Raw genomic sequence first — 13,043 nt, forward strand, 5'->3', positions numbered from 1 at the left:
CTCTGCTCACCTGGCCTTGGAGATATGCACTGGGAGAATGAGTCCACATTACATTGAGTTCTGGTGATTAGCAGAGCTGGACACCAGGGACGCTGAGAAGCCACCCACTTATGGAGGACAGGCATGCTACACCAGCCCCACTGAGACCCAAAGCAGAGCTGCAGTTTGACTTACCAGCAATAGGAGGGGTGCCCGAGGGGCAAGGGTTGGATGGAGATTTCTCCTCAGGAGAAACAGCAGGTGGACATACCTCTCCATCCTTCCCTCAGCTAAACAGGTCTGGCACCCTCAGGAGCCACAGATGTTCCATCTGCCTGGCTAGCGGCTGAGCCCAGAGACACTTCTCTCTGTAACTTACAGTAGGCCAGCCAGCTAGGCCCAGCAGCATCAGATTTTGCTGCCTGGCAGGCAGAAGGAGGCTCTGCCAGCTTTCTCAGCCCTGTTTCAGCTAATTACAGAAACACCTGTAGAGGTGAGGTCCCAGCGCATGTTCCTCCCTACAGGTGGCCAGGTCTGGTGCTACATGCCATGCTGAACCAGGGGGCACCCTTGCAGCTCACTGCTGCAGGATGTACTGCCATTGCAACTGGATGTGCCCCACCATGCCCCAGAGCTGTGCAATTTAACCCTGCAGCCCCGCAATCACCATTGTGGCAGGGCAAGAAGAGGGCGGGTACAGAGGATACCCCACTGACAACAATCCCAGCAGAAGCCACTGCTCTGATCAAAAAGGGCCAGCTGAAGCAAACTGACACCAGCAGTGGACTAAGATTAACTGCTGCCAGAAGACAGAAAGGTGGCCCTGCCCATTGCCCACCAACAGCAACTGGGGCTCCACTGCAACAGAGAACCAGGCACTGGAGAGTAAAGAGTCTTGAGTTTCTGGATAGAGTCACAGGACACCTTCTTCATAGAGTCATTACTCTCCAGATGAGGAAGCATAGCAGATCCCCCTACTACAAAGGAGGAAAAACAGAAATTCTGAGAAACTGAGGAGGCAGAGTATGTTCCAAACAAAATTACAGGCTAAAACACAAGAAAGAAGGCTAAATGAAACAGAAATTACCAGTCTTCTTGATAAAGATTTCAAAAGTCATAAACATGCTATAACAATCCAAGGAAAAGTATTTAAGATCCCAGGAAGGACTTCAACAGAGAAACAAAAGGTGAAAATGGGCCCCTTAGAGATGAAGAATACAGTAACTCAAATGAAATACACAATGGAGGGAATGAATAATAGATTGCTGCAAGTAGAGGAGACAATCAATGGGCTAGAAATTAGAGAAAACCAACACAATAAAGCTAAGGACCAGAGAGAAAAAAAGGATCTCTAGGAAAGAAAGAATGATAAGAGAGCTCTGTGACCAATCCAAATGGAACAATATTCACATAGGAGAGATACCAGAAGGAGAAGAGAGAGATAAAGCAATAGAAACTCACTTTGAAGAAATAATTATTGAAGACTTCCCTTATCTGGGGAAGGAAACAGACACCAAGGTCATGGAATCACATATAACCCCTAACAAAAGGAACCCCAGGAAGACAACATGTAGACATATAAAAATTAAAATGGCAGAGATTAAGGATGAGGAGAGATTACTGAAAGCAGCCAGAGAAAGAAAAAACATTACTTATAAAGGAAATCCCATCAGGCTATCAGCAGACTTCTCAGCAGAAACTTTATAGGCCCGAAAGGAGTAAATATTTAATGTACTGAATATAATACATTAAGTATATAATTGAGTATACTATATGGGCTATAATTTATGTAATGGCATGAAATATTTAATGTATTGAAACAGAAGGACCTTCAACCAAGAACCTACTAGCCAGCAAGATTATCATTCAAATTGAAGCAGAGATGAAATAATTCCCAGATAACTAAAGGTTCAAGGAATTTATAATCACTAAAACAGCATTACAAGATATGTTAAAGGGACTGCTGTAGATGGAAATGTTCCTAAGGCTAAATAGTTTTCACCAGTGAAAATAAACCCACAGTAAAGATAAATTAATTACCAAGCCAAGTACAAAACTAAAACAAAAATAGTAAAACCTACTATACACAAAATCAGTCAAGGGATACACAAAAAGTGCATATTATGCTAATATATGAAGTATGAAGGAGAAAGAAGAAAAAAGTACTTAGATTGTGTGTGAAGTGGAGCAATAATCAACTTAATATAGACTGTTATATAGCCAGAAAGCTATCTTTGAACCTTACGGTAACCAAAAATCTAAAGCCTATACTAGATACACAAAAAAATTAAAAAAGAGGAATCCAATCACAACACTAATGAAAAGCCATCAAATACCAAGACAAGGGTATAAGAGAGGAAGAAAAGAACTAAGAGGAGCTATAAAAACAACCAGAAAACAATAAAATGGCAGGAAATAACTTCCTATCAATACTGTCTTAATGTAAATGGACTGAATGGACCAATTAAAAGACAGAGTTGCAGAATGGATAAAGAAATAAGACCCATCTGCATGCTGCCTTCAAGAGACTCATTTCAGACATAAAGACATACACAGACTAAAAGAGAAGGGAAAGAAAAAGATATTTCATGCAAACATAATAGGGAGAAAAAAGCAGGACTATCAGTACTTATATAACACAAAGCTGATTTCAAAACAAAAAAAGTAACAAGAGACAAAGGACATTATATAATGATAGAGGGGTCAGTCCAACAAGAGGATATAATCATTATAAATATCTATGCACCCAACACAGGAGCACCTAAATATGTAAAACAAATACTAACAGAATTAAGGGGGAAATAGATGGCAACATCTTCATTTTGGGAGACTTTAACACACCATTCACATCAATAGATCAACCAGATCAGATGTACTTAATAGAAATCTACAGAACACCCACAAAAAAGCAGCAAGATACACATTTTTCTCAAGTGTACATGGAACTAGGCCCCAAAGAGCCTCAATACATTAAAAAAAATTGATATTGTATCAAGCAACTTCTTAGACCACAGTGGTATGAAACTTGAAATAAATTACACAAACAAAAGAAAAAAGACCACAAACACATGGACCCTAAACATCATGCTTCTAAATAATCAGTGGATCAATGAACAAATTAAAATAGAAATCAAGCAATACAAGAAGACAAATGAAAACAAAAACTCAACAGCCCAAAAACCTGTGGGATGCAGCAAAGGCAGTTCTAAGAGGAAAGTATACAGCAATACATGCTTATCTCAAAAGACAAGAACAGTCCCAAATAAACAGTCTAAAATCACAATTAAAGGAACTAGAAAAAGAAGAACAAATGAAACCCAAAGTTAGTAGAAGGAGGGACATAATAAAAATCAGAGCTAAACAGAGAAGAATAAAACAATAGAAATAATCAATGAATCCAAGAGCTGGTTTAGTGAGAAAATAAATAAGATAGATAAACCCCTAGCAAGACTTATCAAGAAGGAGAATGTACAAACATAAAACCAAAAACGAAGAAGGAATAATCACAACAGACACCACAGAAATACAAAGAACTATTAGAGAACACTATGAAAAATTACATGCCAATAAACTGGACAACCCAGAAGAAATGGACAAATTTATAGAAAAATATAACCTTCCATGACTGACCCAGGAAGAACAAAAAATCTGAACACACCAATTACCAGCAATGAAATTGAATTGGTTATCAAAAAACTCCCAACAAACAAAAATTCATGTCCCAGTGGCTTCACAGCTGAATTATACCAAACACTTAAAGAGCCAATACCCATCATACCGATCCTTAAAGCATTTCAGAAAGTAGAAGACAGAATACTTCCAAACTCATTCTATGAGGCCAGCATCACTCTAATACCAAAACCAGGCAAAGACACTACTAAAAAAGAAAATTATAGCGCAATGGCCCTTATGAGCATAGATGCAAAAATCCTCAACAAAATATTAGCAAACTGAATTCAAAAATACACCAAAAGGATTATCCATCACAACCAAGTGGGATTTACTCCAGATATACAATGATAGTATAAAGTCATAAATCAAACAATACTAACAAAAAGAAGGATAAAAAAACACTTGATCATCTCAACAGAGGCTGAAAAAGCATTTGACAAAATTCAATATCTATTTATGATTAAAAACTCTCAACAAAATGGGTATAGAGGGCAGTATCTCAAGATAATAAAGGCATATACAACAAACCTACAGTTAACATCATACTCAGTGGAGAAAAGCTCACCACTTTCATTCAACACAGTACTGGAGGTCCTAGCCATGGCAATCAGACAACACAAAGAGATAAAAGGCATCCAAATTGTTAAGGAAGAAGTTAAACTCTATTTGCAGTTGACATGATTTTATACATAGAAAAAAAATCCATAAGGACTCCATCACAAAGCTATTAGAAGTAATGACTGGATTCAGAAAAGTTGCAGGATAAAAATAAACAGAAATCCGCTGCATTTCTACATACTAACAATGAACTAGCAGAAAGAAAAATAAAGAAAACAACTTTATTTACAACTGCATCAAAAAGAATAAAATACCTAGGAATAAACCTAACCAAGGAGGTGAAAGACTTGTATTTTGAAAACTATAAGACACTCATGAGAGTTATTAAAGAAGACACAAATATATGGAAATCTATCCCAGGCTCATGGATAGGAAGAATTAATATTGTCAAAATGGCCATCCTGCCCAAAGCAATTTACAGATTCAACACAGTCCCTAGCAAAACACCACCAGCATTTTTCAATGAACTAAAATAAACAGTTCTAAAATTCACATGGAACCACAAAAGATCCCAAATAGCCAAAGCAATCTTGAAAAAGAAGAACAAAGCTTGGGGGTATTATGTTCCTTGTCTTCAAGCTATACTACAATGCTACAATAATCAAAACAGTATGGTATTGGCACAAGAACAGATGCATAAATCAATGGAACAGAATAGAGAGCCCAGATATAAAGTCACGCATAATATGGTCAATTAATATATGATAAAGGATCCATGAATATACAATGGAGAAAAGACAGCCTCTTCAGTAACTGGTGTTGACAAAACTGAACTGCTAAATGCAAGAGATGAAACTAGATTATTGCCTAACTCCATGCACAAAAGTAAACTCAAAATGGATCAAAGACCTGAATATAAGTCATGAAACCATAAAACTGTTAGAAGAAAGCATAGGCAAAAAACTCCTGAATGTAAGTATGAGCATTGTTTTCCTGGGTACATCTCCTCAGGAGAGAGAAACAAAATAAAAAATGAACAAGTAGGACTACATCAAAGCAAAAAGCTTCTGTACAGCAAAGGACACCATTAGCAGAACAAAAGGACAACCTACAGTACGGGAGAATATATCTGTAAATGACTCATCTGATAAAGGGTTAACATCTAAAATATGTAAAGAACTCAACACCCAAAAAACAAATAACCCAATTAAAAAATGGGCAGAGGACTTGAACAGACAGTTCTTCAAAGAAGAAATACAGCTGGCCAACAGGCACATGAAAAGATGCTCCACATCACATGCATCAGGGAAATGCAAATTAAAACCACAGTAAGACATCACCTCATACCAGTCAGAATGGCTACTATCCAAAAGAGAAGAAATAACAAATGTTGGCAAGGATGTGGAGAAATAGGATCCCTCCTATATTGTTGGTGGAAATGTAAATTGGTACAACTGCTGTGGAATGCAGTGTGGAGGTTCCTCAAAACACTAACAATAGAAATACGATTGAACCCACTAATCCCACTTCTAGGAATTTACCCAAAGAAAACAAAATGCCTGATTTGAAAAGACACATACACCCCCCCCCCATGTTCATCACAGCACTATTTACAATAGCCAAGGTATGGAAGCAACCTAAGTATCCATCAACAGATGAACGGATAAAGAAGATGTGGTATATATACACAATGGAAAATTAATCAACCATAAAATGAAAAGAAATCCTGCTATTTACAACAACATGGATGGATCTAGAGGGTATTATGCTCAGTGAAATAAACCAGGCAGAGAAAGACAAACACCACATGATTTCACTTATTTGTAGAATACAAAAACAAAGCAAAACAGAAGGAACAAAACAGCGGTAGACTCAGACTCTGAGAAGTGACTAATAGTTACCACGGGGGAGAGTTTGGGGTGCATGGGTGGAAAGGGTGAGGGGGATAAAGGCACACAAAAATTCTCAATATAAGTTGGTTATAGGGATAGTAGTACAGCATGGAGAATATTGTCAATGATTCTGTAACATCTTTCTATGTTGAGACAGTAACTGCACTATAGGGGTGAGGATTTAATAATATGGGTAACTGTCTAACCACTGTGTTATATATTTGAAATCAACATAAGATTGTATAACAATGATACTTCAATTAAAAAAAACTCAAAAAAAGCCAAGAACAAGAGAAAATACATAGTAGTTACTATCTGGTTTTATATTTGATGCTTAAGTTTGATATGATGTTAACATAGGTGTTACCACAGAAATAGAAGCATTTATGAAACATGTTTAAGGAGGAAGCAAAACAGATAAGCTCTTGATTTTATTAATAAATATCAATATAAAAAATAAACTCTTTATATTAATGAACAGAGACCATAGGTTTTTTTTTTTAATTCAAAAATTAAAACATTTTTGGGACAAACTACTTCTGTACTTGGAATTTATTATATGCTAACTAAAAGTCTATCTCCTATCCAGAGTTTTACAGATATTATTGTTATCATTTCTCCTCCTCAGAGGTACTAATTATGACATAAAGGGCAACAAAGGTCTATCAGATGGAATTGTCACTTTGTCAAACGATGAAAGAGTAAATTTTTCTAAAAATAGTAAGGTAACATTTTTAAAGTCAAAGATTATAACCTTTATGCTGTTATCATTTTATCATTGTTTTTAAACCATAAAACCATCTTTAACATCTAAACATATGATAAAGCTAAAAATCATAAATATGAAAATGAACCGTATTAAAGGCATGGTATATTTTTGATGGTATACAAAAAAGTGCCAATTCTCTCATTGAATCTTAATCAAAAAACAGCATAGCTAACTAAAACACATAAATGACCAATACTGAAACTTATCATTGGTTTCTAAATTATTATTTTTTTAACTAGGACATTTCATAAGCACCAACATTAATAAAGAAGACATCAACTCCCAAACAATGAGGTTATAAACTGTGATATCTTCTTTTCTAGGTTCCATTTCATAAATATAAACCACTCTGTTGTTCTTGTTACAATGATCCTTCTAATCTACTAATATGGTAAACAAGCTTAAAAACCCAGTGAGTGTGAATGTATTTATATATTATATGTAATTTATTTATAATTTGTATACATTATAAATATATATGTATTCAATATATATTATATAATATATATATTACTGACATTTCAACTTGAGCCATACTAAGTTTTTTACTGTATTTTAGGTATAACCACTCCTCCAAAAGTTATTTAATAATAACTTAAGAAATTAAACACTCTAGGAAATGCTGATAATCGTAGCTGGAAGTTCACTATAACTTTCTCCCTACTTTTGTGTATGTTTAAGAAAATTTCCAATTATTATTTTACTAAAAAGCTTTAAAAAATTTTCAAAAACCCAATTAACCATGTGTACTACTCTTAAAGGTATCCTGACAAAATCTGACATTTTCAACTCAAATAAATGTACATAATAGAATTCAGAAAAAAGATTCTAAAGGTTTCTTCAGGAAAAGGAAATAAAATCAGATTTAAGGTCATATCATTTTCAGATATGACTTAAAATGGGAAAGCTGTAAGATCAATGGGAGTCACTGAGTTGAAAACAAAAGCAAAGGAAATACACCGCACTTATATTTGTGACCAGAAAGAAAAGAAAATACTCCAAGGCATTATTTTAATTGTCAAGCATTTTAAAATTTGAGACTTGAACATAATTTTCAAATATTAAATGTGCTGTGAAAGAAAACTTAAAATAGAGAAAGAAATATAAATATGTACATGAAATGACAAACTTTTAATCACCTTATTTTAAAAAGTTTAAACATACTTTCAATTTCTTACATCTCAAGGTCAGCATTAGTATTGCAGATAATTAAAGTGATTTAACCTTTTTGTATCTGGAATCATATAACAACTTTCTTTAGCCTTCTGTTAAATATGTCCAGTATTGAGTAGATTTTCCAGAATTTATGTTCTCACCTATCCAATATCTTGTTTTCTAATGACCCAAGTTAGACTATAAGTAAGAATGCCTTATGCAATGTCTTATCCGTAAAGAATTCTCTGTACAATGCAAAACTCCAAAAACCTACAACTTTGTTAGGTTTCTTCATCTCATATAATGAAAACTTACAAATCACCACTGACACTTATATGGAAGATCCTGTACCTTTGTAGAGATGTAGGAGGGGTGTAACGTGTTAATGCTGAGGAGTAAGGTTGTTTCTTCAGTGCCTGCATTAGGTTGGGTTTATATTCTGGATCAACGCACCATAAGGAACCTTTTCCATTAACCTAGAATAAAATATACAAGAATTAATAACCTGGAACATTAGGACATATACAATCAGTTTCTGAATGTTTTTAATTAATCTGTATGGGGGGAAAAAACCCTATAGTACCTTTTGAGTACAGTGCAAAGGTTGAAGTAAGCTTGCTAGGAACGCGTTATGTGATAAAAAGCCCTGGAGGCAGACTACCTGGATTCTTATCTCCAGTTCTCCCATTTACCTGCTGTTTGACCTTAGGTAAGTTAACTAACCTCTCATCTCTATAGGTCATTATTCCTTCATTTGTAAAGTAGGGATGGATGATAACACTATCAACTCATAGGGTTGTTATGTGGATCAAATTATGCATAAAATATTGTGCACAATTCCTAGCACAGAAGGCCACAAGGCTGCACAACTCTAGGACATGCCATTTATATCAGTCTGTAAGACTGGTAGAACTACAAGTTGTACAGTGAACAGCATGGGGTGCTGTACAAGGTGGCCTTCCACAGGCTAAGACAAAACATGTTAGTCATTACTATTATAGAAAAACTAAAAAGAAAAGGAAAAATTAAACTTTCTGTTCAGCATCATTTCCTCAGAAATAATAAGCAATATGACATTGGGTGACACATCCAAAAAATGTTATTTTTAATGGCATTAACAGTAATGGAAAGTTTAAGTTTCCATTAGGTTTAGTAAGTTTAAATTAAAAAAATTTTTATTTAAAATTTTAATGAAAAGCATGGCAAAAGTCTCAAGAGTAGTAAGTCAACAACTGAGGTACAGAAGATTCAAAAAAAACATTAAGAAAGAGAAAGTAGAGTCACTTCCCTCAAGATGATTAAGTTACAACATTTGCGGGACTTCTGGATAATATGGCAATTAGCACAGAAACCCTGATTCCACTGAAATAATCAAAAGAATCGAAAAATTATGCAATTTGTATGATTACTATAACTAAGAAACCATAAACAAAAGTGCTTGCTAAATTGCAAATGGGAGGTGCCTGAAAGAAGGGCTTGCTTAACCCACAGTTCCCCAAATGTGAAGAAACAGCTTACCAGGGAGGTAAGCAGACAACGAAGAACCTCACTAATAATTATCTAACATGCCAAGCTTCAAACAGGCTTGGAAAATGATGCATTTTTACCTCCCTCCTCCTTAGAAGGTCACACTACATATCAGCAGATTATGGAATCGAAATAGTCTTGTTATTATTAAACCTGCTTTATGTGGTTTCCCAAAGAAAACACAAAAAGGTTCTCTATTTGACAGAGAACCTTTCTCTCAGGTAACATCTGTGGAAGCTAGTGCTTTGTGGAACATTTATGAAAAAACTGAATTAAGCAAATTATTGTAGAAGATACTTTCCAAATATAAATAGAAAAAACTGCAAACATTGATTAGTCCATGAAGGAAAATAAATTCCCCTTTAAAAATCACAATTTCATACTCTGGTGTGAAAAGAAAAGGTTAATAATCCCAACAATAACAAAATTCTCTCATTACACTGAAATTTATAAACACTTTTGGACTGAAAAAGTATCCAAATTACAATTATAGATTAATAAATAAAGGATATTAGAAACAAAGTTATATCAAAACTAGCAGATGTAGCCAAAGCTGTACTTAAAAGCAAATTTAAACCCTCACTTTCATTCTTAAACAAGAACTGAAATATCTGAAACAGATGTTTATCACATCTAGGGGGAAAAAAGAAAACTAAATAATATTATATAATATAAATATAATGTAAAAATAAAATTGGAAATAGTAAAAGAATGGAATTGACAAATTCAAGAGAGTATTCTTTTAAAAAAATCAATATGCTACACACCCAAGTTGAATTAGGCCAACAAAATAACTGAAGAACTTCAGGAGCTGTGATATCACTTGCTAACTCTTCCTTGAAGATAAATCTTTCCTACTTCCTTAGCTAAATATCCCTACCTGCTCATGCTGAACGGACGCCCAACTACAAGCACATGCCTATATATGTACCACATCCACATACAGCCTACACACAGAACTCCACAGCCATGAGAGGAGTAGGTCCAACTGTAATCACATCCCACTTCCTCAAAGCTCAACACTACTTGTGTAGTGGTTTAAGAGTGAAAGCTTTAGAGCCAGAATGCCTACTTTGGAATCCTGCCTCTGCCCCGTAAGAGCTGTACAAACCTTTAGAGAAACGTCTGTGTTCTCTATGTTAGTATGCTCAAAATATATCAATATATAAAATAGTACCTACTTCAAGAATTACTGTATTATAAAAACTAATTAATGTAAAGTGCTTAGAATACTGTCAGACACATAAGCTCTCAATAAACACTGGCTACTACTATTATGTTTTATATTTATTTTCTTTGTAGTTTTTAAAAACTTGTCCCTGTTTTTTCTAGTTTAACATCCAGTTTACAATGCAAATTTGTTTTTGTTTCTATTCTACTAGTTATTGGAATCAAATTTTGATATATATTTTTGAAGATATTTTTCTCTACAAATGTCAAAAATTAAATATAATAAGGTATAACCTACCCCCTCTCCCCCCACATGTTTAAGACTTCCTCAGAACCTCAGAACTAATTCACAAGATAGTGAGATTCAAACTAATATTAATTTTTGTTTTTGTATCACACCTTTTATATTTCAAAACTGTTTCTTAGAATTTGAATTATTTACAACTACATTAACACTTAGATAACAATAAAATATATGTGCACTCTGCTCCCATGCTCCTTTTTGTTTGTATAAAATCCTATGTGATGTAAGCTATTATAATTGCTAAAGATTCAATGTGTGAACCCCAGAGTGCTTCCACAAACTGTCAAGGTAATATTAGTCTATTCCAAGCTCTTTTATCTCTGAATATCATGTCATAATTATTATAGCAAAATGGCATAAGAACACTATTTACAGGTTTAAAAGCTGAGGTCCTAATCATTGCTTACTGACTGGCTATGTGACATTGAATAAATCATTTAATCTCTTTGAGTCTATCCTCTCATTTCCATATTTTATCTAGAAAATAAAAAACCAGACTGTTTCACTGAGTTGTGATGAGATTCAAATAAAGTAACTTACATTTAAGTGACATAGAGTTGCAAAGTAAGTGAATACTAAGGGGTTCTTCTGAAATTGGTACATAGTAAGAGTTTAAATGGTTTAATAACAGTATAGTCCTAACTCCTTTACTTCAAAGAGATGAGGGAGTTTAAAAATCAACCATAAAAACAAAATCAATTAATTCTGAATAAGACAAAAGTGAAAAACATAGGATAAACTAAATTTAGAAAGGAAAAAAGCTCTTGTCTGAGAAAAACTATGCTAATTGAATGTAAGGCAGTTTTATCATCTTAGCAACTTAAATATCTGGAAAAGAAAAATCATGGATCTTATCACATGGTAACACAGAAAGAAACATAATATATGTTACTCGGGCAGAGGAAATCCCAGGGCAAAATACCTCTAAAAACAGAAATCAGTCAAAGGGAGAAATAAAGTTTAAAACTTGTTTATTGCTTACAAATTGCAGTCCAGGGCCTTCTCGCTCTCCTGCTCCAGCAGAAGCAAAACCGGCCCTCCTCCTCACCTCTCAGGTACAGATAAGCCGTCTGGTGCCCAGGTAGTTACTCACAGATATGGAGATAAACTTCTCTACACCCCTGAGGAATGAAGTAAATGCACTAAAGCCATACTTCTTTCCAACTCTGAATTCCTACTGATTTGCAGATGTACTTAAGCCAGTGAGATATTCTGGAAATATTACAATTTTACCCACAATATACTATCAGGTGAAACTTTTACCTGGCTTTCAGCAGCAAGGTATCATATAAACTATACATATATATATTTTTATTAATTTTATTTTGGTATCATTAATCTACAATGACATAAAGGACATTATGTTTACTTAGGCTCCCTCCTTCACCAAGTTCCCCCCCAATTACCCGTTCACAGTCACTGTCCCTCAACATAGTAAGATGCTGTAAAATCACTACTTGTCTTCTCTGTGTTGCACAGCCCTCCGTGTGCCCCCCATGCACTATACATGTTAATCGTAATGCCCCCTTTCTTTTTTCCCGCCTTTATCCCTCCCTTCCCAACCGTCCTCCTCAGTCCCTTTCCCTTTGGTAACTGTTAGTCCATTCTTGGGTTCTGTGCTTCTGCTGCTGTTTTGTTCCTTCAGTTTTCTTTTGTTCTTATACCCCATATATGAGTGAAATCATTTGGTACTTATCTTTCTCCGCTTGGCTTCTTTCACTAAGCATAATAACTCCAGTTCCATTCATGTTTTTGCAAATGGTAGGATCTGTTTTTTTCTTATGGCTGAGTAATATTCCATTGTGTATATGTACCACATCTTCTTTATCCATTCATCTACTGATGGACATTTAGGTTGCTTCCATATCTTGGCTATTGTAAACAGAGCAGTGATAAACATAGGGGTGCATCTGTCTTTTTCAAACTGGACTGCTGCATTTTTAAGGTAAATTCCTAGAAGTGGAATTCCTGGGTCAAATGGTGTTTCTATTTTGAGCATTATGAGGAACCTCCATAC

General features: G+C 34.8%; 1 protein-coding gene across 2 annotated transcripts in view; it reads right to left on the minus strand.

Annotated features, from left to right (window-relative positions):
- The window catches only part of FOXN2 (forkhead box N2), a 101,031-nt gene that overhangs the window by 20,153 nt on the left and 67,835 nt on the right, over nt 1–13,043 (minus strand). For both annotated transcript variants that reach the window (XM_036926040.2, XM_057497232.1), the window contains exon 3: nt 8,377–8,501. In XM_036926040.2, the coding sequence (XP_036781935.2) occupies nt 8,377–8,501 (125 nt within the window). The remainder of the gene's footprint in view (nt 1–8,376; nt 8,502–13,043) is intronic.

The sequence above is a fragment of the Manis pentadactyla genome, chromosome 2 (genome assembly GCF_030020395.1).
Source record: "Manis pentadactyla isolate mManPen7 chromosome 2, mManPen7.hap1, whole genome shotgun sequence".
NCBI lineage: Eukaryota > Metazoa > Chordata > Mammalia > Pholidota > Manidae > Manis > Manis pentadactyla.